General features: G+C 34.8%; 3 protein-coding genes and 1 non-coding gene across 4 annotated transcripts; 3 read left to right on the top strand and 1 right to left on the bottom strand.

Moving 5' to 3' along the window:
* Positions 1-1,779: 1,779 nt before the first annotated feature.
* On the bottom strand, positions 1,780-9,967 carry LOC132636929 (probable polygalacturonase). The gene is made up of 5 exons (XM_060354021.1): positions 8,830-9,967; positions 7,168-7,288; positions 5,672-5,920; positions 3,407-3,560; positions 1,780-2,486 (listed from the first exon to the last, which is right to left on the bottom strand). The coding sequence occupies exons 1-5, from the start codon at positions 9,262-9,264 to the stop codon at positions 1,961-1,963; spliced, it is 1,485 nt and encodes a 494-aa protein (XP_060210004.1). The 5' UTR covers positions 9,265-9,967; the 3' UTR covers positions 1,780-1,960.
* A 2,446-nt stretch (positions 9,968-12,413) lies between these two features.
* Positions 12,414-15,332, top strand: LOC132636928 (photosystem I chlorophyll a/b-binding protein 6, chloroplastic). Its single transcript, XM_060354019.1, has 5 exons — positions 12,414-12,616; positions 13,471-13,635; positions 13,732-13,769; positions 14,519-15,033; positions 15,134-15,332. The coding sequence occupies exons 1-5, from the start codon at positions 12,570-12,572 to the stop codon at positions 15,149-15,151; spliced, it is 783 nt and encodes a 260-aa protein (XP_060210002.1). The 5' UTR covers positions 12,414-12,569; the 3' UTR covers positions 15,152-15,332.
* A 6,250-nt stretch (positions 15,333-21,582) lies between these two features.
* Positions 21,583-24,961, top strand: LOC132636927 (pollen receptor-like kinase 3). Its single transcript, XM_060354018.1, has 2 exons — positions 21,583-23,245; positions 24,000-24,961. Exons 1-2 carry the CDS (start codon positions 21,901-21,903, stop codon positions 24,569-24,571), a joined length of 1,917 nt encoding a protein of 638 aa, XP_060210001.1. The 5' UTR covers positions 21,583-21,900; the 3' UTR covers positions 24,572-24,961.
* LOC132638877 (U6 spliceosomal RNA) lies at positions 23,528-23,630 on the top strand. The gene has a single exon (XR_009581938.1). It is a non-coding gene; the product is annotated as a U6 spliceosomal RNA (small nuclear RNA).
* Positions 24,962-27,075: the final 2,114 nt, after the last annotated feature.

The raw sequence follows: 27,075 nt of genomic DNA, 5'->3' as shown, positions 1-27,075 counted from the left end.
CATTGACTACTGATTGTGTCAATTGATGTAGATCGATTTAATATTAGTAAATATATCGCTAATGAATATTGTAGGATGAATGTGATTCGACCTTCATCTTTAATCAAGGATTTTGAGTTCGAGCCAATAGAATAGATAAATTTCTAATAGAATTGTTTTCATCTTTAATAAGTAGATTTTATTCAATGCGAATTCGAACTAGTAAGAACAGTGAATTTCAAAATCTGATTGAAAGAAAATTACATTGTTACAAATAAATGAAAAGTAAATAAGTGTTGCCACGGTAAGGCTTAAACAATCTAGATTGTAGGATAAGAGGTGTTTTTTAATATTTAAATAAACTTTTTAAAACTTTTTATTTTATTTTTAGGGAAGAAGACAATTTTTTAACAAGCCATACTTAATAATTTTTTTATACAATTTCGCTGCACCTTCCTACATCTGAAAATCGTGCATAAGTACAGATAGCTTCCAGGAAAAAGGAAAGGGAAAAAAAAGATTGTTCAGAAACTTCTTTTGTACTAGCAATAGTAATGACTTTATTAAACTTTGAACGATGTGGTTGTATAAAATTAAAATTTCATATTTATTGACAAGGATCCAACTCATATATGGCCAGATGGTGTTCTGGTAGTTATAAAGAGAGAAAATAAGAAAAATGGTTTTTGTTTGGGGTAGATTCAAAGTAGTCCTTTAAATATATTTTCGAATAATTTTATTTCTTTAAATTTGTAAAAAATGAACACCTTTTATCTCCGTCAAGTATTTAACAAAATATCTGTTAGATTCGATGAGAGCTTTGATGAGAGTTGTGAAGAAAAGCATTTAGTTATTTGGAAATTTAGCTTTTGTAATTTTTGCTATTTTGGTCTATTATACTAAAGGCAGGTGCAACTTTTTGAAAGTGCAAGTTCTGCTACTTTCGATCAATATTCGATGTCAAGTGCTATTTTTTTTTTGTCACGGTTTCTAGAATTTGATAGATAGTGCTTCTTGTTAAAAAAAAACACACACACACAATTTCCCTCATACCTAATCGATATAGTTTGTTAAAAAATTTAACGAAAACTAATAGTGCTATAAAGTTAAAAGACCAAATAACTCAAGAATATTATTTGTCGGCTTAAAACATAGTTAGCCCTTTGAACTAGTCAGGATATTTCATTTAAACACTCGAACTAAGCGTTGTTCTAATTGAACACCTCAATTCTTAATAAATGTTCCTATTAGACACTTTCGGTTCAAATTTTAGAATTTTTTTTGCACGTGTTTTTATTCGTTTATTAGGTAAATAAGTTAACCACATAAAATATATCATCTCCTTTAATTAAGCACATCAACCTCAAGTAGAAAATGCCTGAGTTTTACAACTTATTGAGGCGAATGCGTATAATAAAAGGAGATGATATTATACTTGGTTAACTATCCAATACACAAATGAGAACATACGCAAAATAGAAATTCAAAATTTGAACTGAAAGTGTCTGATTGGAACACTTTATAGGAGTTGAGGTGTTCAATTGAAATAACGTTTAGTTCGAGTGAATGCAATATACTGGGAAGTTTAAGCTGCTGGTTATGTATTAAGCCATATTTAAAACACTACTTTAAATCTAACCACAACTTTAAGGGATCGTTTTTCTCATTTTCTTGTTATAAATGCAAGATAGTGGAGAAACCAATTTAGGTTTAAACTTTTAAAGATATTGGTGAGAATACCAGAGAAAAATAATCTAATTTCAACTTTGACTACATTCAATAATGAGTAGCAAACAAGTGTACCACCAAGAAGTTAAAGACATTAAATTCATGGAACTAACATTCTGTACAAGGAACCAAAGAGTTGCTCTTTACATTGGATTTGTGGATTAACTCATTAAAGAACTTCCTTCTGTATGCATAATGCAGAGATCAACAAAGTGTATTCATAAAAAGAAAAGATGGCCCTGGAAAATGAATTTCAAATGTCATAATCTATATCTGTCGCGTTTTGTGCATCCGAACGTCTGATCAGATGTCCTTGCTCGTCATATAAATCGAGATTCTTACAAGGGGCGGGGAAGATAGTCCCTATAACACGACCTTGAACGAAAGCACACTGGAATATATGCTTCTTCTTGTACGTTAACCCAATCGACATATCTCTGAAAGTAACGTTCTTCACGGGAATTTCTTTACTACCGTGGATTTGAACAGGCACGCGGACTCCCTCACCGTGGATTGTTGTGTAGCTTATGTTCTCCAGTACAGGGACAGCTTTGGGGTCAAATTTCTCATCCGCGTGCTCATTGTAATCTGTTTTGATGACGATGCCAACCCTAACATTTTCGAATGTCAAGTTCCTGTATGTTATATCTCGAACGTATCCTCCTCTTCCAGGCGCTGTTTTGATGCGTACAGCACGTCTCGAGTTCCAGATAAAGAGGTTTTCCACAGTAACATTTGATACTCCGCCGGACATCTCACTTCCTATCGATACACCAGCACTGCAATTTAGCTCGGTCAGAGTTAGTTCCTAGTAAAATATTGAAGGAATAACATGTTACATAACGGGAGTTAAACTAAGTGAGTTTCTACGAGGAAATGACAAAAATGGTCCCTTATGTTTGGGAGTAGGTTCAAAATAGGCCATAAAGTATGCTCTGAACAGTATTGGTCCTCTAAGTTTGTCAAAAGCTGACACTTTGGTCCCTCAAAATATTTAATGAACTGTGTGTTTGATTTGAAGGGGAACTGTAAAAAGAAGATTTAATCAAAAACAGTAGGAAAGTCCCATCAAATCCTAGAAGAAACTACAACAAAATAAACTGTACTAGACACCAAATAATAGACCAAAAATAGTAGAATTTGCACCAAAAAAACTGCAATAAACCCTAGAAAGAGACGAAATGTTACATTGTACCTCCAAATGTGACTTCCTGCTAATCCTTTTTTTTTTTTGCACAGTTCCCGTCAAATCTATCGGACAGAATTCGTTAAATATCTAATGGAGATCAAAAGTTTTAACTTTTGGCAAAACTTAAACGACCAAAACTGTTCGGAGCATACTTTAGGAACTATTTTGAACCTACTTCTGAACATAAGGATTTTGTCATTTTCTACCGTGAATTGCTGCCATTTTTTCATTAAAATGGTATCTATCAGTCATTCAATCAGTCAACTAAACTTCCGTCCAAAAATAATTGTGGAACTTTAGTAAAACAATCATTAACCAAAAATAGGTTATGCCTCTTCACCAACAAGCGGCTGAACTGTCAATGCTCAACTAACATTTGCTAAAATGTAAGAAAAAGAAAAAAAGGATTTGATTTCTTGAACATCTATAACACCCCGAGATGCAATTGTTGTCGGAAACATCCAGTCGTGAAAAGAAATGTAAATGCACGTGCCTATATGGAGACCTCACCTGACATTGGAACGAATGACAAGGTTCCGAATGAGTATATTCTTCGAAGGTCGTCCATAAGCAATTCCATACTGATCCCATCCACTCTTTATTGCGATGCCATCATCACCAACGCTGATGTAACAGTTCTCTATCAACACATCTTCACAGGAATCTGTTCACTCCATTAAAACACATTAGAAGCTAATACTAAGTGACTCTGGCAACAGTAAATAAGAAATAAAAAAGTAGAGAGTGGATATCAGAGCCCTTTACAGTGATGCAACATCAGAATCATCGCATTTCAGAAAACCCTGTCCAGAACTTAAATTTTGTTGCTAAAAAGGATCATATATGAACAAAGAAATACAGCAAATTAATATGTCAAAACTTGAGCTGCTTAACCAAAGTTCAAAAACCAGCAGCACGGCTATCAAGTGACAAGTAATTTTCTGGTATATTTCCTTGCTCATTATTGATTAACTGAATACATCGATAACCTCTTAAACTTGTCAGTATATTTCATTAGACACTCGAACTATAGCTTTTCTGATTGAACACCTGAATATTGATAACGTGTTCCTATTAGACACTTCTGATTCAAAATTTTGAAAAAGCTTCTATGCATGTTCTCAAGCGTCCATTACGTAGATAAGTTAGCCACCTAAAGTATGTCACCTCCTTTAGTTATACGCATTAGCCTCAATAAGCTGTAAAATGTCAAGTCTTTTCCCATTGATGTTGATGTGTATAATAAGAGGAGGAGGCATATTTTATGTAATTAACTTATCTTTGTAATGGACACTTGAGAACATGTGCAGAAATTTTTCCAAAATATGAGCCGGAAGTGTCTAATAGGAACACTTTACCATGTGTCTAGGAGCTCAATTGGAACAGGCCGCAGTTCGAGTGTCTAAATGAAATTTAGAGGAAAGTTTAATGAACTGTCAATGTTCAGCCTTATTGGTTTGATTAAAGAGCCAGAAATCTTTAAAGCCAAAAGTTTACAAAACTTGAGTCTAAAATGTAATGGTGTATGCTTTTCGCAGACGACATAGTCCTGATTGACGAGACTCGTAGCGGAGTTAACGCTAAGCTGGAGTGTTGGAGACATACTCTGGAGTCTAAGCTGAGTAGGACCAAGACAGAGTACTTGGAGTGTAAGTTCAGTGAAGCACCTCAGGAGGCTGACTTGGAAGTAAGGCTTGGTACCCAGGCCATCCAGAAGAAAAGTGGTTTCAAGTACCTTGGGTCTATTGTGCAAGGCAGCGGGAAGATTGACGATGATGTCACACATCGTATTGGGGCAGGGTGGATGAAATGGAGGCTTGCTTCCGGAGTGCTATGTGACAAGAAGGTGCCACCAAAACTTAAGGGCAAGTTCTACAAAGTGGTGGTTAGACCGACTATGCTGTATGGGGCGGAGTGTTGGCCACTTAAGATCTCTCACGTTCAAAAGATGAAAGTTGCCGAGATGGATGTGTGGCCACACCAGGAGTGACAGGATTAGGAATGAGGATATTCGGGATAAGGTAGGGGTGGCCTCAGTGGAAGACAAGATGCGAGAAGCGAGATTGAGATGGTTTGGGCATGTGAAGAGGAGAGACACAGATGCCCCAGTGCGGAGGTGTGAGAGGTTGGCCATGGATGGTTTCAGACGAGGTAGGGGTAGACCGAAGAAGTATTGGGGAGAGGTAATTAGACACGACATGGCGCAACTACAACTTACCGAGGACATGACCTTAGATAGGAGGGTTTGGAGGACTCAAATTAGGGTAGAAGGCTAGTAGATAGTCTCGTTATCCGTTCTTATTAGTAGTCGCATTATTGCAATATAATTTCTTGTGCTCTGATTTCTGTTATTATCTGTTATTTCCTGTGCTTTGATTATCCTGTGTTATCTGTTCCGATTTCTGCTATTATCTGTTATTTCCTGTGCTTTCATTATCTTGTGTTATCTGTGTCGCTTGCATTATTTCATTTCCATATCGCTTTGAATCTCTTATCCGAATCTTTTAACCTTATCTGACTTCTTTTTATGCTTTTATTGAGCCGAGGGTCTTTCGGAAACAGCCGTCCTACCTTGGTAGGAGTAAGGTCTGCGTACACTCTACCCTCCCCAGACACGATGTGGGATTTCACTGGGTTGTTGTTGTTGTTGTTGTTGTTCACAGATGACCCAACCATGTCAGGAAAAGAACAACACTGGTAAACTCAGAAAATTTAGAACGTAAGGCTAGCTCAAGATTCATTTATCAAAAAAAACTGAACCTATCGAAGACTTACCTGGATCAATGCCATCAGTATTTGGAGCCCCAGCAATGGGTGCCAGGATTGTAACATTCCTGATTGTTACATTCTTGCAGTCGTACGGATGGAGTGTCCAAAAGGGAGAGTCTTGTAAAGTTATATTTGAGATTAGTATGTCAGTAGACCACATGATCTGCACGAGCGGTCCTCTCGTATGGTTAAGAAGCTTCGACCGGAATTTCTTCCACCATGCTTGACCCTGCCCATTAATGGTACCATTATGCCCTGTTAACGGTATAACAACATATGCATAATTAGATCCAGCAGTTGTTCCTGTATACTTTCACAAACATTCAGAATACTTCAATCTAGAAAAGGGGCAATTCTACTTTTAGTCCTCAATTACTGATGAATTCTGATTTTGGTCCTTATAATATTTGGTTGAGCATATTTAACCTTTGATTAACTAGAATGTGTACTTTTGGTCCCTTTATATATGAAATATGTGATATTTAGAGTATTTTTAGACTATAGCACCCTTAAATATGGAGTAACAATATAAATTCAACATAATGTCTATCAATTATATGGTCTAGCACGTTACAATTCGCTATTTATGAACATTCACTGTTTAGGGCTCAAAAGTGCACATGTCAATTAATTGAAGGTTAAATGTGCTTAATCAAAAATCACAAGGATCGAAATTAGAATTTCTTAATATTTGAGGGACTAAAAGTACTAATATCCCATCTTGAAAATCTGTTTAAGTTATTTTGAGCATGTAGTAGGTTCAAGTTGCCTTTATCATTACTGGACCTTTAAGAAACATGCAGTACATCTTATAAAGAATATCGATGAATGTGTGAAGGAAGAATCAACTAAGCAACCATGAATAAAGTGGTTAAGTTTTGTTTGCCAAATATCTCTGAAATTTTATGAAGATAATATTAATAAGAAAACAAAACTTTATATTTTATGGCACCAAGAAAATTTTGGATCATCTCTTTCTCCACTAGGTTCCCTTTATTTAATAGACAATAATTCCCATTCCCAGTGCTTATGGAGCATTTATTGACTAAGCACCGTCAAACTATGACAATTGAATCATACATGGATTGTCAAATGAACAATCTCAATGATTTGCATTACTTAATTACCTCAAAAACAGATAAATTCAATTTTCAGCAAAAACAACAGTGATAGTAAGAAATTATCAAAGGATACAAATAAACGACATACTCCCTCCGTCCCATTTTGACACTCTTTCCTTTTTAGTCAATCCCACAAAGAAGAACATCTTTCTATATTTAATAACAATTTAACTTTAAACTTAATGAGATGATTATTTTAGACCTCAAGTTTAAAAAATCTTCATTTCATTCTTAAACTTCGTGTCTAGTCAAATACCTTCACATATACTGGACGGAGGAAGTATAAACCAAGGACTTCAAAATTTTAAAACATTGTGCTGTTTTTGTGAAGCTCATGGTGAGTAGAAGAATTTCAAACTGAGGTCAGAGTCAAAAAAACACCTGTAATTATCACATCTTTGAGTTTTTGGCCATGGATTAAACTTCCATAGCGGGGTCCACGATGCTCTCTTCCATATCCATATGAAGGTAAGGGAGGCATGAGAGGCCAGTACTTCTCATCCTGTTGAATGCCAAATATACAAATACAAATACAAATACAAATACAGAAATAAAATAGCTTCTGTTAGTTCCCTACTAAAAAGAGGAAGAAAAAAAAGGCTTCAATTAAGGGAGGTATACTCATGTTTCAGATGAGACATTATCAAGTTATTTTGATCGTCAAGAAAACAATTGTGAGAGAACAATATTTCCATGAGGTGGCAGAAAAATGCAAATGTAATGAAAAAAATGTAGTCCACTTTCCTTTTGCAAATTATAAATACCTGTCCAAACTGAACTTTGCAGGCAAAACTGTTTCCGCACAAAAATGTTCCCTACACAACACTGTTCGGAACTGACAAGTACATGGATAATTCTTAAGTTAAACTAGTAGGCCTAATATTTTTTTTTTTTGGGTAAAGAATTCCTATTGTGTACTTAGGAGAGTCTTCTCAAAGCTCTCACTCCTAGCAGAATGCATGCTACACGAGATGCTCGAGGAATACAAACCAACGTGTTGTGCAATCTAACTTATAAGAAAGAGAGCATAATATAACACCCAGGAATTTAGATATCTAATGTATAACAACCTCCAAGGACAAGGCTATGAGTCTAGGAGGCTTCAAAATTTTAGATCGTAAAGCCATTTTGCTGATAAAAATTGAGAAAGGAAGGTAGCTAGGCTCTATGTTCGAGCCTTTTAGGATAACCGTACGATAGAACAAGACGTAACAAATAATTAAAATAGAATTGTTGAAATGGACGCGTGCTATAGAAGTAGCACGCGATAGGATGATGCCAACAAAAGTGAAAAGCAAGTTCCATAAAACGGCTGTAAAACCGAGACTGTATATTGAATCTCTAAAAGGGGCAGCCGGGTGCACGAAGTATCCCGCGTTCATGCAAGGTCCGGGGAAGGACTACACCACCTCAAGCCCAAAGGGGGGTGTCAGGGGCTGAATCCATGGCTCGAGCACGTGACCTATAAGTCACACGGAGACAAGCTCCCCTTCAGTGTTGAGTCTCTAAGGTGAAAAACATCCACAAAATGAGTGTTGCAAAATTGGATGTGCGGTGTTACAAAGATTAGACAACATAAAAAATGGTTTGATCACGTCCTACATAAGTGTGATGCCATAATGATTTGAGGTGTTAATAAGGGACGAGATAGACCTAAAAATTAATAAACTATAAGGAAGTTAACGTAAGGTACCTATAAGCTATCTGAATACATACAGATACGGCACAATGAAAGCAAAAGATCCATATGAGTGAATACAACAAACCAAACAGTCTATAACTAATCCCAACATAACTAATCTCAGCATTACTAATACACCTATTCAGTACTACTCTTATACACGTTACCAAATGACCCCTAAACAATTAGCACTATGTGAAACTCACAGGTCTAAGCAAAGCCAACCAAACAATCAAAGAAGAAACCACATACAAGTAGCATAAATGGGAACAATGAGGTACACAATTAGTAAAATATCAAAAAAGCAACTTTCACAGTTCATTGAGCAAGATCAAAACTTCTAATGCTTAAGTAAGACTTACATCAACACCCAATATAACAGCACCCTCAGCAAGGAAAAGAGTCATATGACTAGTAAGATTAAACGGCGCCGTTAGCCAATAACCAGGTGGCACATTAAGCTGCCCTCCACCTTTCTTCCCAAGTTTGCTAATTTCCAATATAGCCCTCTCAAATGCCTTTGTATTAACAGTAACACCATCACCAACACCACCAAAGTCTGTCAAGTTAAATGCCACTGGCCTGAACTTAGGCAACTCCCTAACCGGAAAAACTCGCCGGAAAATCAAGATTCCAGTAGTAGCATCCATTTGCCACCAAAAAATGGTTATCAAGAAAGTGATCCATAGTGAAGTGATTATAGCTTTGTGGGTTGTGAAAATTACTGGAATACATCTATGGGGGTGGTGGGGTTGAGCCCAACGCCACCAAAATGATGATGTTACAGTCTCCACCATATGATATATTCTATTTTTGGATCTTATTAACAACCCCAATTTCTACAACCAATCAAGATTGGATTTTTTTCTAATAATGTTAAGTGAAATATCAAGAAATGATATTAGTATAGAGAAACACTACTAACAAGCCAATTTCTAGAATCAATCAAGATTGCATTTTTTGTTGCTAACAATGGTAAGTGAAATATCAAGAAACTAAAAGGGTTAGAAGATAGATAATATAGAGAAATATTAAGAACAACCCCAATTTCTAAAACCAATCAAGATTGGATTTTTTTTCTAATAATGCTAAGTGGAATATCAAGAAATGATATTAATATAGAGAAGTACTAATAACAATCCAATTTCTAGAACCAATCAAGATTGGATTTTTTTTTTTTTTTTTGCTAATAATGCTAAGTGGAATATCAAGAAACTAAAAGGGTTAAGAGATAGATAATATAAAGAAATATTAAGAGATAGATAATCAAGATTCTATTTTTGTCTAATGATGCTGAATGAAATATTAATGGGGTTGAAGAATTGGAAGGTGAAGTGTAATGGTCAGAACTAGTGGGATTGTTGAGGGATTTGGATTTGGATTTGGTGATAGGTTTAAGTGGAATGAGTACATTCAAAGCAAAAGAGATGAAGAAGCCAAAGATTTGATTAACACAAAGATTTTGTGTTAATCTAGGTGACACTAGTCTGATCCATTTAGGACTTTGCTTATCATAATATATATAAATAAATAAATAAGTAAAGTTAATTAAGATTAGAGGGGATGTAGAATTTTTAGTTACTAGTTGCCATATGAACCTTAACTCATATTCCTTTCGTCTCAAAATAAGTATCACCTTATCATGTCATTAATCAAATTAATAAATATAATGTGAAGTTACTCAATTACTTTTATTTATTATATGGTTTTTGATAATTGAGCAATATAAAAAAGAATTACTTTTTTAATGCTAAGGGCATAATTGAAAATATTTGTGAATTTTTATTTTGAATTCCTAAGCTGCCATTTATTTTCGGAAAATATTTGTTGCTAAGGTAACACTTATTTTAAGACGGAAGGAGTACAGTAATATTTGTGTCTAGTGTTAAATTTATCGAGATTTACTAGATTTCGTAATATATATAATGAGTTTGCCCAAATTTCACGTGAACTCGTTAGTTCTCACGTAGATCCGTCCCTGATTAAGATTATTTAAGATATGAGTAAATTAATGTAATTTCCATAAACATCACTAAACTATAATATCATATTTTATGCCTTATCATATATTTTATAATAACTCTATGTTGTACCTTACTTTTTTTGTAGGTTTGTCTTTCAAATTGTAATGTCTATCATTATGTAACGATGTGAAATGATTCAATCTATCCAAATAATATGTTCATCAAAACAATACAATACAACATAATATGATATAATATGATGTATTATAAAACAATACGTAACAACCATCCAAACAAAGTGTAAGGAAAAAGTCGAATACATAAACGATGGCCCTTCAAAATTGGCTTTAAATTTGATTTGATACCTCAACTAAGGACAATAACTATTAAACACTTTAACTTCAATAAAAGTGTCTATTGAATATAATTGAGATTTTAGTAAGATAAACTTTTCATTACATTAAAGATCCTGCATCGGAAGATTATATTTTTAGCCTTCGATAATCGAGAGCTTTCGTTTCTATGATAAATTTGTGATTTTTATATGGCAAATAATATTTTAAGATATAAAATTAAGAAGAGGAATAACTAGATTTGCTAATAACTACTCTAGGATTAGATAATTTAGGAGTGTATCTATTTGACTGAGTTTACGTCGTTGCGCAAATTCTGGTCAAATTTTTGCTTTACTTAAATGATAGAATTAAATTAAATATGTAAATAATCAATTTAACTACCAAATAGCGTTGACTTTAAGGCTCATATAACTACCAATTTACTCTAGGCACATCACTTCAAGCTTCAAAGACTTTAAGGCTCAATTACGTCAGTCAACTTGGGAACCTGATGGCTTTAAGTTTTTTGTTTAATTTTTGGAAAGAAATTTAATTTGTTTCCTCCTTTTAATCCAAGTAATTTTTCTAGTAATGGTAATTTTCGTTAAAAGACCTATTAATGTGATATACAAGTGTGAAATAGAAATATAACCTATCTAATTTGTTTCATGTGTAAATGTAGGGTGCACATTCGATTTTTCAGTTTTCGATTTTTAAAAAGTGCCACCCTATCCGAATCAAAATAAGTTAGGTTCGGTTTGGATTTTCTCCCTTCCGTTCAAATTTTTCGATTTGGTTTTTCGGTATTCAGTTATGTCATATAACCAAATAACCCAACTTCTTTTTTCTTTAAAACATAGCCAGTGGAACACTCTGTCACCAATTTCTAGGTAGAAATAGCGTGCATCGATCACTTTTCAAACCTATAATTGAAAAATAGCCACTACGATGGAGTTCAAACTTCACAAGTGAAATTCAATAATGATATATGGAATTTCACCTATGCAATTTGAAATTTCATGACAAAAATTATTTTTTAATTATCGGGGCTGAAAAGTGGCCATTTGTAAATTTGTGTAAGCTCAAGCTATTTTTCCAGTAATGGTAATTTTCGTTAAAAGACCTATTAATGTGATACACAAGTGTGAAATCAGAAATATAACCTATCTAATTTATTTCATGTGTAAATGTAGGGGTGTGCATTCCACTTTTTACGATTTTTCAGTTTTCGATTTTTAAAAAGTGCCACCCTATCCGAACCAAAACAAGTTAGGTTCGGTTCGGATTTTCTCCCTTCAGTTCAAATTTTTCGATTTGGTTTATCGGTTATTTAGTTATGTCATATAACCAAATAACCCAACTTCTTTTTTCTTTAAAACATAGCCAGTGGAACACTCTGTCACCAATTTCTAGGTAGAAATAACGCTCATTAACCACTTTTTAAACCTATGATTGAAAAATAGCCACTGTGATGGAGTTCAAACTTCACAAGTGAAATTCAATAATGATATATGAAATTTCACCTGTGCAATTTCAAACTTTATGACAAAAGTTATTATTTAATTAATGGGGCTGAAAAGTGGCTATTTGTAAATTTATGTAAAGCTCAAGCTACATATCCAAACAAAGACAAAAGCCAAGAACTTCTAACTCTGATTGGCCCATTGTGTGTTGCTGTAGTAAGCTTCATCATCCATTTCACATTCTATGTAGATAAGCTTTTTGTCCTAAACAGACTGCCAAAAACATTACCACATTTCTCTTTTAAGAATTACACACTGCCTCTGTTTAGTCCATTTTCCCATGGCTTTAGCCATTCATTCCACTGCGTTTTCTAGCATCCCAATCAGGTCAGTAACAGTTTCTTCTTTTTTTTTTTATTTGTTTTTATTTTTTAACTTGGTATTCTGTAGTTCTATTTCTCCAGAAATTTTGCCAATTTGTTAAATTGCGTAACTAACAACAGCATAGCCAGTGTAGTCACAGCGGTCTGGGGAGGGTAGGGTGTACGCAAACTTCACGTCTACCTTGGCAGGTAGAGAGGTTGTTTCTCAATATGATAAAAGTTTAAATTGTTAGAGAGAACACATTAACATGATATGTCTCAACGCAACGTCTCACTTGTGTCTTATTATTTCTTATAAATCAAATATGTGGAAATGTTTTTTGTTTTTTTGGGTTGCAGTTATATATACCATGTTGAATTGTGTGAATGTCTTATCTGAAAGCATACACTATTTGAGAGAGCATGGGTTGCAGTCATATATACCGTTGAATTGTGCAACTGTCTTATCTGAAAGCATACACTTAGAGAGAGCACACTTTTAGTTACTCAATTATATCAAATCTCAACATGCCGCCTCACCTCTGGGTCTGATAAGACTTTTATGCTATTCGGGTGGCAGTTATATCTAGCATGTTGAGTTTTGTGACCATCTTGTCGAATAATTACACTATCACAAAGACCACACTTTTAGTTATTCAATTATGCCAAGTCTGGATGCATCGCCTCACCTGTGGGTCCGATTTCTTTTCATGGATCAAACATATGGAAATGCTTTTTGCTTTCTGCGTAGCAATTATATATACCATGTTGAATTATGTGATCGTTTCATCCTGATACTTAAACTATTAGACAGAGAACACACTTTTAATTATTTAATTATATTATGTCTCAGAAGATTCTGGTTTTATCTTGATTCAGGGAGCTATCTACAAAAACATTTTCAAGGAAAGTTACCACATGTTTGTTATCTAGAAAAACTAGATTGAATGCTGGTAAAGAAGTTTCAAGTGTTTGTGAACCACTTCCTCCAGATAGGCCACTATGGTTTCCTGGAAGTTCACCTCCTGAATGGCTTGATGGCAGGTCACATTAAGCTTGTGTGTTTTTAGTACATTTTCCTTTTTCTAAATGGTTCATTTTACAGATTTATGATTTTTTTTTCTTGTTCTTGAATTGCAGTCTTCCTGGAGATTTTGGCTTTGATCCACTTGGATTAGGTACATGACATAAATGCCACAAGGTTTTAATAACACTATAGTTTGCGAATTATGAGAAACGATGAATTTCGATGCAATTGTTGGAGAAAATGTGGGAGGTCACCGTTTCTGATCGAAGTCTTAGTGGGGTCGGAAATTATCCAACAAGGACTTTCACTAACTTAGGACCATTATAGTAATAGTTGGCAATTGATGGCTTTCCTATTATCAGGTCACTAACTTCCTTGATCTTCAGGCACTTTAGGCTGACATTAAGGTCCGTACAGTCTTACAAATTTGTTAGACCTGTTGTTTTTGGTAAATAGCAAACCCGGCCAGGTCACTCCTACTTGGTGAGGAGGCACCCCTTCTCGCAAAATTATAGGGCTATGTTGCCGGAGTTTGGAATTAAATGTTAGATCTAGATAGATTGTATCTTGTACTTCCTCCGTCTCAATTTATGCAAAGGTGTTTGACTGGGTCGGAGTTTAAATGGAAAAGGAAAACTTTTAAACCTTGTGGTCTAAAATAAGCCTTAGAAATTTTGTAGCTATATATCATTTCATTAAAGGTAAAACGAGAAGTTTGAAGTTAAATTGTTACTAACTAATAAAAGATTTCGTTCTTTTTGGGATTGTCTAAAAAAGAAAGAGTGTCACATAAATTGGGAGGAGGGAGAAAATTAAAGATTCTTTCTTTTTATCCTTTCCTTCGTATTCTTTAATGACCTACAATTGGATAATTTAACTGAATAATGGTCTCTCTTACAGGGTCTGATCCAGAATCACTGAAATGGTTTGCTCAAGCTGAGCTAATACATAGCAGATGGGCAATGCTGGCAGTAGCTGGAATTCTAATTCCAGAATGGCTAGAAAGTCTCGGATTCATCGACAACTTTTCATGGTTCGATGCTGGTGAAAGAGAGTATTTTGCAGACTCCACAACTTTATTTGTTGTACAACTTGTCTTGATGGGCTGGGCCGAGGGTCGAAGATGGGCTGATATAATCAATCCAGGATGTGTTGACATTGAACTAAAAGTACCTCACAAGAAAAATCCCAAACCAGATGTTGGATATCCTGGTGGAGTATGGTTTGATCCATTTATGTGGGGAAGAGGATCACCCGAACCGGTTATGGTGTTGAGAACTAAGGAGATCAAGAATGGTCGACTCGCTATGTTAGCCTTTGTTGGTTTTTGTTTTCAAGCTGTTAATACTGGACAAGGACCTATTGAGAATTTAATGTCACATCTTGCTGATCCTGGACATAACAACATATTCTCGGTATGAGATTACCATCATCTTGACAATTTTCCAGAAAGTTAAGAACAAATTATATGTGATTTGTTCATCTTTTTAACATTCGTCTTGTTCCTGTTTGCAGGCTTTTGCATCCCGGTGATGGTTTTACATTCAAGATAGAAAAGATTCGGACATGATGATACTTACAACCAAAAATGAAAATGACTACAATGTACCAAGAAATTCTTGTTTATGTTGATGCATTCATGTAAATGGACAGATCTTTGTAATTCATTCTTGACAAATATTACAGTTCTTTATATTATCAGATCTTACACTTATATCTGTTATAACATTGAATCCAGAATTCAATGGACAATGAATTGTTGTCCAAGACTCACAGATCCTTTAATTTAGGATGTGAAACTAAACATTACATTTCAAATGAAATGGAGGATTCTTAACAAAGGCAAGAACGCTAGATGATTTTTTCTCATCTACTCAAGCCTCGGTGGGAGGTAACAAATATCTGATGAAATAATTGAGTTGCGCGTAAACTCACCTAGACATTGTACGTTATATAGCCAGGGTCCAAATCCCAAAAGATGGGAAAAAAATGTTCGATTGATTTTTCCTATCCGTTCAAGCCTTGATGAATAGAGTAACCTAATGCTTGTGCACGTGGAAGGTACTGTCACACCCCAATCCTGGTAGGGCATGATGGGCACCCGACACTTACTTAGAGCCGAGCGAACCCGCTGCTTCTCGTTATACTTATAAATCTCACAGGACTCTTAAGTCATGAAATGAAATGCATAATGGAAGCTTTTCGAAAACATTCTTTTCGTCTTTCTCAAGTCTAATAAGATCTGTAATCATATGAATCTGTAAGTAATGCATAATGATACATCGGCTTAAATAGCCGCTTACAAGACTGGCATACTGTATACATGACTTTGTCTGCAAAGTCTCTAACATAAATCAATATACCATGACATGGATACTCTGACTCGGCAACACTCCGGAAGAAAATGGAGCTCGCCAATCCAGCTGGAACATCTTCTAGCCATATCCTCTACTCATCTGTATACACCTGCGTGGCATGAAACGCAGCGCCCACAAGAAGGGGCGTCAGTACGAATAATGTACTGAGTATGTAAGGCATGAGTAACAACATAACATAGATATGAAAAATAACAAGGAATAAGAGAGATAACCTGTACATCTGAATGCCTCGTAAGGCGGATGTCATGTATGCTTAGCCTTTAAAAAAAAACATTTTTATACATATACATAGTAACATGCTCGGCCATTAAGGCGCGGTGTCATATATGTAATATCATGCCCGGCCATTAAGGCTCGGTGTTATCATCATTAGCCCGCGTCCGGGGCAATATCATAACATGCCCACTGCAGTGGTGTGCACATCTACGTGCCATGCCCGGCCGACTATAGCGCGGCGCGGTGTGAGAAAATACATACATATATATAAAGCATGCATGAGAGCCCAATAAAAGCTATGAGTACATCGGAGTGACGTAAGGTCAGTAACCTCCGATTATATTATGGAATAATCATCGTTGCTTTGTCTCACCTTGAAGGAACAATTATTATAAGGTGAGACCAACAACAATGAATTAAATTGAGAGAGGTCAAAAGATAGCTCAATATTCTCATATCGTCATTGAAATCATAAACTTGGAACCTTTGAACATAAAATCGTTCTCATCATAGTCATCATAATAATATAAAGCTCATGTACATGGAAATCTCTATGAATAAAAATTATCTCATAATAACATGAAATCCGTATGCCTTGGATCTTGGATAAATAAATCCCTCGTAATCATCATCATGGTTATCATAAAAGAAATTATTCATCTTTACCATCATAAAAACTTTAAGGGTCATGAATCTCTAACATTCTTGGAAATGAAAATTTTCATGGAATTCATGCGTAGTTTGGTAGGAAAAGAATTATGCCTTTAAAAGCTCAATAACGTCATAAGGATCACGAAATTCGTGGACTTCTAGCATTTTCGAAATCAATGATATTATGATACGACACAAAAGGTTTATAACGATAGGATCATGCCTTTAGAAAGAAGGGGACTACCCTTAACATACCTGGAGGAAAATTTCTCGACTTCCAACTTACTTCTTGTCTTGCAATCCACTTAAGATTATTCGTCGCCTCGTAATCTACATATATAACCATTCATACCATTGTTAGGCTCGTCATCATGTTCGTCTCAAAACTTTAATTAAAATCTTTCTAAATTCTGTCGAAATTCGGGCAGCATCTCTCCTGTTTATATGCCTAGCCCGAAATCATAATATCAACAACCAATCAACAACAACAATACCAACATCATCAACACCATTATCCATGCCAAAATATCTCCTAAAACATCCCACACGATGTTTTCTAAATTTCTCCACTAACCAACTTGTGATACGACTATTTAATAACTTTATTTCCGTAAAGAAGCCGAAATTAATACCAATAATAACAAAAACAATACCCTCAACATTATACAAGATAATTATATATATATTTTCACCCAAAATGTTGTTCAAACCTCTATCCATAAGCCAACAACAACAACACAACAACTACAACTTTTATTTCTTGCAAATATTCCTTAATCAAGGTTGATAAAGAGAAAGATTCAAGAATTCATACCTTATATTTACTAAAGTGGCAAGATCTTCAATATCCACTTGTTTCCAAGCTCATTCCAACGCCAAACGAAATTATAACTGCGACAACACGCTGCCCGGACCTCGAGTGATATTCCGTAGCTTGAATTTCGCTCAAAATTCTCATTTTTATGATGTATATTTGCTCCCCTTTGTTGCTGAATTTTCTGGAAATTTGGAGAGCTTTTTATGACCAAAAAAGAGGGATTTTGACCCTTTTATAAGTGGCAAAGTCGGCAGTACTGTAGCAGTACTGTAGCAGCCCTGTTTCTGCATCGACAGTTCAGTTTGTAACGTTCATAATTCTTTACTCTGATGTCCTATCAAGGAGAGGTTTGTTTCATTATAAACTAGACTCGACGAACTTCATTTTAGGATTTTTTTTCACCTTAAAAATCGTAATATGCTAGGAGATATGCCCCTCCAAAGTTGACTAAAAATCTGCCCAACATTTCTTAAATTTTCGTCGAATTTATTTTCTTCAATTTGCTTGATCTCGAAATCTTCCGAAACTCTCCATGCATGATATTTATCATTTATTATACATGATAATGGCCATATTATTGTGTTTCAAAATAGTCTTTCCCGATTACGATTTACGAGATCATAATCATCCTTTACTTAAACAATATACTTAATAATGCCTCGTTCCTCATACTCCAAGGTTGTTTTACCTAGTCGTAACTCGACATACTTACATTCCAATTCAACCAGTGCTTCTCCGAGGTACGGGGTGTAACAGTAACAAGAAGTTGGTGAAATAGTCGAGGTGTGCCAAACTAACTTAGATAATGTCCATAATAAAAAGAAAGTCATTCTAAGACATTTGGGGTATATAGTCAGAGTTCAAGTCCCAATGTAGCAATGATTTTTTCTCATTTGCCTAAGCCTCTGGAAGGCACAGTTACCTGATACGTGGAAAGTAGTATCAATGTTTTAAAAGGCAGTTTCAGGACTCGTTCCGGGGTGAGGCACTGGCAAAAAGCCTCGGAGCTCACGTGCAGGGCTTAGTTCTTGTGAGGCTTACACCTTAAGCGCCTGACTGTATGCCCTAAACACGCCCAACTCTCGGGGCTCGCCTAATAGTTCTTACATAAATTATATGTTAAATTCCTTAATTATAATCATTGACCCTCACAATTCTTTAACAAATGAATGATGCTTAATAGTTATTCATCAATATAAATAAGAAAATTGGGTGTAACTCAAATAACAAGTCGTAGTATTGCATATTTACTATTTGAGAACATCGTGAGGGTGAATATCACTTAATATTTCTTTAAAAATACATAGCCGATTTGTGTATTTTCACTTGTCATTGGTCTTTTGTCCTATGCATCAAAATTATCATATTTTAATCTTTCGCTATTTGAAAGTAATTTTAATTTTATTCATGAAGGAGTTACGTTTTAAATTATAATACTGATAAAGTTTATTGATATAAAATGAACAATATGATAGTAATATTGTTTTAAGAAATTGTGATTTTTTTATTGTTTGAACGTTAAGATGTTAGAGTTGATGTGTATTCCATAATAACTTTTATTTAATTGTATTGTTTATACATGTAAAATTATGTTATATATAAGTACAAGTTGTAAGTTGGGGTGGCCAGAGGGTGAGGCTAGTAAGCTTTTGCTTCAGGCTCCCAAAGTTTTGAGGCTCCAAAAACTTTTATTGATGAATTTTACGGTTTAAGTTTCTCTTAGATAATATTGAAGATTGTAAAAAGAAGTACAAAATATATATAATAAAAGAAAGAAAAAACACTATCTATGTTTTAAGAGCAATGTTTTAAAACTTTGAACTAAACTACTCAAAATCTTCATATTATTAAATAAAGTTTTTACAATAACATCCTGGTAGGGGTATTCAAATGAGACCGAAAAACCGATCTGAACCGGTAAACCGAGTCAAACCGACTTAATAAATCGAAAACTGGCTTGGTATGACTTGATTTGGTTTTAAATTTTAAAAAACCGATAACATTTGGTTTGGTTTGGTGTTAAACCAAGAAAACCCGAATCAAAACCAATAGATACATACATATTTAAAATATTACACACACACACACACACATCTTCAAAAATTAGGGCTCATTCCAAGTCCAATACAAATTCAAATAATCAGAAAGAAAAGTGTAGCCTATTTAAGTTTAAGGTCAAAAGAAAAAATTGCAAATAGAATTTTCCTCTTATTCAGTTTTGCGATTCCCTCATTTACATGCCAATTACTACTAATAAGTTAGCATTTTATCCGTAACAAATTAAAGGGAAGAAAATGACAATTGGAATTTAAAAAGATTTGGTAGATGACTTGTCTTTCTGTTTATCATTTTCTGTTTTAACTTCTGTGCTTTCTTCCCAATGCTTCACAAACACAATGAATCTAGATAACAAAAACTCCAGAACGACTGTGTAATATCAAAAGACTATATGTAAGGAGGTTACTAGAATCATGAAAAGTAGATGTTATGTTTCTGTAATTCCTATACCCATAGCCATAATCCTATACCTAAATAAAGTTAATGAATTAATTAAGAAGATTCTTAGATTTGAATGGATCACGGTCAAAGCCGTATTTAGTTACCATTTGATTCAAAAGGTCTTATATTAATACATTCTTAAAATTCGAAAAAATTGAACCAAACCGATAGAATTTATACTATAATGCAGGGGCGGAGCCACACCTATTCAAGGGTGGTCATATGAACACCCTTCGTCGGAAAAAATTGTCAGATGCCTATATTAAATATAGAACTTTGTGGATATATACTAGTAATGAACAACCTTGACATAGAAAAGAAGGATGGCCCAGCGGCTAAGAGTGTGCAAACTCTGGCTGCGGACGCGAGTTCGAATCCTGCCATAACATTTAAAAAGTGTTTTGACTTTTTCTTTTAAAATTAAAAAAAGCCAACTTATTTTGTTTTAACATAGTCAAAATTTTATCTTCTACCCAAAACACCTTTTTTCCTCATAAACTAAAAACCCCCTTTTGCTTCTCTTTCTCGCCACAGCCTGCCCTTCTGCCTTCTCATGATCTTCGGTTGAGATACTCTATAGCTAAGTTGCTCCGACGGTTACACCTGAAGACTCGGTGTCACAATCTTTTGTTTTTCCTTCCTACAAGCTGTGACTGTTACACCTGAAGAGCGTGAGGCCATTGAACGTGTAAGTTACTTATTTATTCTTTAGCTTGCATAAGATGAAGTGTTCTATGGTAGAGCTTATTTCGTAATAAATTCTATGAAGGGGTAGAGTGTCGGTGGGAGCTTAAATGAATAATTCACTGTTGCAAATATTTTGACGCAACAGCGGGCCATATTGATAGTTGGCAGAAGCATTGTGTTTTTTTCATGCGCTATTTTTTTTCCTCACACATCCCCTATCCTAAAATATGAACACCCTTGATAAAAATCCTGGCTCCGGCCCTGCTATAATGGTTTGGTTTGAATATTAGAAAAAACCGACTTAATTAGTTCGGTTTGTTTGTAACCACAAACCAAGTCCAACCAGACCATGAACACCCCTACGTCCTGGGTAACGTCTTTAAAACACATGACTAATATCTTATTTACTTAAATTGATCATCACTAATATAAATACTAATGTTACTATATGAAATAAAAGACAAAAAGTATGAATAATAAAAAAGACAATACTAAATTTTTCTTTTATTTTTTATGTAATTTTACTTTGTTAAAAATATTTATTATAATCATATTATTTTATGGAATACTAAAACTTAAATACTCGTGGGGCTTACACGCCCTCCTTTTAAAACCAGTAGTATATAGACAGCTAATGAAATAGTCGAAGAGTACAACAAAGTTATTAAAAAGTATGTAGAAATCTTCCTAATTACTATAATTAGTTTAGCGGAAAAGCCTCTACTACCATAGACAAGGTCAATTCAAGATTCACCTTCTTTCTACCCAACCAAAATTCTAAAAAATCTGTTCTCTCAAACAACATTATGTGTCCTCTAGCACCCACCCTAACACTAATCTTTGACAAAATTACAATACCCCCCTCAAACCCACCCATCCACCCCCAAATCCTAACCATGACACATCATCATTCCATGGTCCAAAACAACCAAATCCAATCAAGAAACTCATCAAACACCTTCCAACAAAAGAAACAAAGAAACAACAACTGCAGTTTGTTTCTTTAGGGGAAGGTGACATGTCTAGTAACAAACATGGCCGCCGTTCCCCTCATCCTCCTTCTCCTTCTTCAAACAAACTCTCCCAAAAAACACCAGCATTTTCTTTTTCATATCTCCATTTTCTTCCTCACTTTTCTATCTAATCCACATCTTTCTTTCTCCATTTCAGAGGATGAGGCATTGATCAAATTCAAACAATCTCTAAAGAACACAACAGCTTTAGATTCATCTTGGCATAAAGGTACGAGTCCATGTGACAAAAAAAAGAAATGGACGCGTGTTCAATGCCATGGGAACGGGGTCGAAGGCCTCCTTTTAGGTGAAGCTGGCCTATCAGGAGAACTTGATGTTGGTCCATTGATTGCACTTCCAGGCCTGAGAGTTCTTGAACTTGCTAATAACTCATTTTCAGGAACAATCCCTGAATTTTTCTTGCTTGGTGCACTTAAATCCCTTTATATAGATGGAAACATATTTTCAGGAGAGATTCCTAAAGATTTCTTCTCCAAAATGGGATCTCTTAAAAAAGTTTGGATTTCAAGAAACAAATTTTCAGGACCAATTCCTGAATCTTTGGCGAACTTGAAATACTTAATAGAACTTCATCTTGAAAATAATGAATTTTCAGGTCATATTCCATCTTTCTCACAAGCGAGTTTAACATCTCTTGATATGTCAAACAATAAATTACAAGGTGAAATTCCTCAAAGTATGTCGAAATTCGGTGCTGATCCCTTTAAAGGAAATACAGAATTATGTGGGCAACAACTAGGGAAAGAATGCAACAAGGGAGATACCCCTCAACCTCAAGGAACACCATGGTTTAATTTGAAATGGATAATTCTTGCTATAGTAGTTAGCCTTCTATTGGTGACGATTCTCTTTCGGGCCAAGCGCAAGGAAGATCATTTCGACAAGCTTGGGAAAGAGAATCTTGATGAGGGGTTGCACGTGGCAAGCTCGAATAATAGGAAGAGCATGAGCATTCGTAGCAAGGGAGGTGACTCGATTCGTGGTTCATCACGAAGGGCTGGGTCCCAGGCTGGTGGGAAGGCTATGGGGGACCTCGTGTTGGTGAATGACGAAAAGGGTACGTTCGGCTTGCCTGATTTGATGAAGGCAGCTGCCGAGGTACTCGGGAACGGAGTATTAGGATCAGCTTACAAGGCAAAAATGGTAAATGGGATGTCTGTTGTGGTAAAAAGATTGAGAGAGATGAATAAAATGAATAGGGATGTTTTTGATGCAGAAATCAGGAAACTTGGCAAGTTAAGGCACAGAAATATATTGCAACTATTGGCATATCATTACAGAAAAGAAGAGAAATTATTGGTATCTGAATATGTTCCCAAAGGCAGCCTATTATATCTATTACATGGTATGAAAATTTCTTTCAGCTCCAATATTAATTCATCTACAGTCAAATTTCTATATAACAACGTCGTTTGTCTAAATATCTTGTGGCAGCTATAGCGAAATGTTGTTACATAGAATAGATAATATACATAACACGAAATTGATCCCAAAGAAAACTTGGTCATTATAGTGAAATGTTGTTATAAAAAGGTCCTACCGTATATCATATTTTCTACTGTGTTCAACTTCTTTCTGACATTTGCATGAGTGGATATTATCCACTAATGCGATCTGATCTATTCTTACCATTCCCTTCGATGACATTCAATAAAACTAGAACGGTACAGAGAAGATTAGCAAAGCTCGCGAGGATGTGACATGCACAAATGGAGAAGATCTATACTTACCAAATTCTTTCTCTATTTGTTTTATTAATCCCTTGAAATGGCAAATTTTAGGATTCATGGTTTTCAAAAGAATTGCTTTGTGTTGTGGCACCAAACAATTTGCAACAAATTCAATTGATCACAAAATTCACTGAGATAATACTTTCAATTCAAAGAATGCCTACTTTTACTCTTAAAAACTAACATTTTACTCTTAAAAAATAACATGTCAAAATCCAAATTCTAGTTGAGTTGAACTTTCACCAGTAAGCTTGCTGTGATTGTCAGTATATTTATATCCTTAAGTGCCTGGTTTGGAACTTTCTCCTAATATACACTTTGTTCTTTTATGTGAACTATCCTAATTTGAAATTTTACATGTACTTTCAGGTGATCGAGGGGTATCGCACGCTGAGCTAAATTGGCCTACTCGCCTAAAAATCATCCAGGGAGTTGCTAGTGGAATGTGTTATCTTCATTCGGAGTTTGCATCGTATGCAGTGCCTCACGGAAATCTCAAGTCTAGCAACGTTCTACTAACCGAAAAATATGAACCACTTTTATCAGATTATGCCTTCTATCCACTAATCAACAACACGCAAATTGTTCAATCCCTTTTCGCTTATAAAGCCCCAGAAGCCATACAAAATCAACAACTCTCTCCAAAATGCGATGTCTATTGTCTTGGAATCATAATACTCGAGATCCTTACGGGGAAATTCCCTTCTCAGTATCTCAACAATCAAAAGGGTGGAACCGACGTTGTTCAATGGGTACAGTCAGCAATAACTGACCAAAGAGAATCCGAATTGATTGATCCAGAGATAGTGTCTGCAACAGATTCCATCGAACAAGTGGTGAAACTCCTTCATGTGGGAGCTGCTTGCACTGTAAGTGATCCGGATAAGAGGATTGACATGAAGGAAACATTAAGGAGGATAGAAGAGATAAGTTTAACTTGATGGACATCAAATTTCCAAAAGGTGATAGGTTAGATCCGTGTGAAGCTTTTAGTTTCGTTACTGGCCAGAGCTCCTAAGCCCTTTGATTCCATTTTATCTCAGTCAAACTCTACACATCTCTCGAGTCATATATACATATAATTTGTACATAGAAAAGGTATAGAAATGGAGGCTTGCGAATGACACATTCAAACAAATGTCACATTCTTCTTTCAACTTGTTGAGATAAAAGAAGACAAGACAAATGACTGGAGCTGAGGTTCATTTGCCAAACAAAAAGAGTCTATATACAAGTACCAAAAATGACACTTCTAAATAACCAAAACTTGATGTTGATGCATGAAACTTACTTTTCTAATTGTACGTCTTTTTTATTGTATAGTATGGTTTTCTTTGTGTTAAAAAGGGACATGAATCCTCAGGCACTGGTCAATTTAGACATAGATTTTGAATATAACCTTTTGTTGATGTTAGCTCACGTTGCCACACAATCTAACGTGCTCCAACCTGGAGAGTATTATATGAGTTATTTCTAGCGTTCACTGTTCCAAAAACCTATGCTGCTCGAACTCTCCAAAAATATTGTTATACCTGTGTCAGATCCTCCAAAATACACTACCTTGGGAGGATTCAACACGCACCCCTTCAAATTTTTTGAAGAGTCCAAACAACATACCAAAAGTGAAGCATCCGAAAAAAGAAGTGGAAGTCTCTACATGGAAACTATTTATCATAAATCATTTAGTCAATTTTTTTGGTTAACCTAGTTTTCTTAACTCCTAAATATAAATAGAAAATTAGGATCATAAAACTGCAAATAATCCTCAAATTAGAATGATTTGAAATAATAGTTTGTGTACTAATACTTTATTTAGATGAAAATACACATGCATTGAACTAGAATGAGATACCGATCCAGAATTTAAAGTTTATGAATTTATATAATAATTTCAAGTTATGTAGTAATAATAATTGGGTTCACAATCAACTAATTACAAATATTTAATGAATTTCTTAATATATATAGAGTTTGAGCAAAAATTTGAGTTTCTGTGAATTCATATGTTATACTCTAGCTCAGTTCTGGCTCCGGAATGAAAGGTGTAGTCATAAGATACTCACTCAGTTTCAATTTATGTGAACTCATTTTCTTATTAGTCCGTGCAAAAAAAGAATGATTTCTTTCTAAATTTGAAAACAATTTACCTTTATGCAATGATTTATAACCACACAAAATATATGTGACTCATTTAACACCACAAATTTCAAAGTCTTCTCTGCTTTCTTAAACTGTGTGTCCAGTCAAATGGGTTCACATAAATTGAAACAGAGAGAGTATATTTTATGACATAAATGATAAAGACTTAATAATCAAGGATATTTCATTAATAATCAAGGATATTTCCGAAACTCACAAAGGAAAAAAGGAAGTGAGTTAGATAAAAAGAAAAATAACTTGGACAAAAAAAGAAATGAAGTGGCTTAAACAAATTCTTTTTGTCAAGAACTTCAGAGTTCAGACCAATCGATAGAATATTGATTAACACGTAATTAATTGAATACTACTTGAAAATAGTTCTTATACTTTGAATCTGAGTGTTCCCAAATGTTCTGGGAAATTCTTGTTCCCATTGAACCATTTGTATCTATATGCATCACAATGTAGATTCATGGATCTATCGATTCAAGAACCCATAATTTTTATTTTAGTCTTTTAACTAGAAGATCAATTCAAAAACTTTCAATTTTACATATTTCTCAATCTTGGTCAATAGAATTGTTGGGAAACAATGTGAAAAATACAACGGTTAATAATCTATTATTTATTGATGCTATAATAAAATACAAGTAATACTTGAGTTGTTTTGGGCGCTATCCGAAGAAACTATTTCAACAGTGTGAAATGCTTCTCATGTTTAAAGTTCATTAAAATGATGAAGTCAGAATGAAGTATATATAGGCGTCAGAAAAGGGTGGAGGAATATGGGTGCAACACGTGTCAAATGATGAAGTAGAGGTATATGTATGTCAGAAAATTGGTGAAGGAGTATGGGCGCGACACTGGAGAGGCGGATCTAGGATTTAAACTCTCGACTTTCAACTTTTAAGATTTTTAGTTTGAACCCGTTGTGTTTTACAAGTTATGGGTTCATATCTATTAATTATTGCAATTTTAATAAATTTTTACACATAAATTTATGCTCTGCGTGAAAGCTAGGGGTTCAATTGAACCTCCACTAATCATGCTACATCCGCCACTGGCGACATGTGTCACACTGCAAGCCAAGAGATGTGACACATGTTGCCTTTATATAACTCATTCAAACTTGATCATTACTCCTTCACGTCCAAAATAACTGTTGTTTCACAAAACCAAGAAAGTATTTAGTTCTCTTTTTTAAGTTTGCCCTTGACACATTCTCATATCCCATAATAATTATGTCAACTTAAAAAGAAAAGAAAATCATAATTAGGGTATCTTGGTCAAAAGCCATATTAACTTT

This window comes from Lycium barbarum, chromosome 4 (assembly GCF_019175385.1).
Source record: "Lycium barbarum isolate Lr01 chromosome 4, ASM1917538v2, whole genome shotgun sequence".
Lineage (NCBI taxonomy): Eukaryota > Viridiplantae > Streptophyta > Magnoliopsida > Solanales > Solanaceae > Lycium > Lycium barbarum.
Note: the sequence above shows the minus strand (reverse complement) of the source record. Positions and strands in the feature narration are given on the sequence as shown.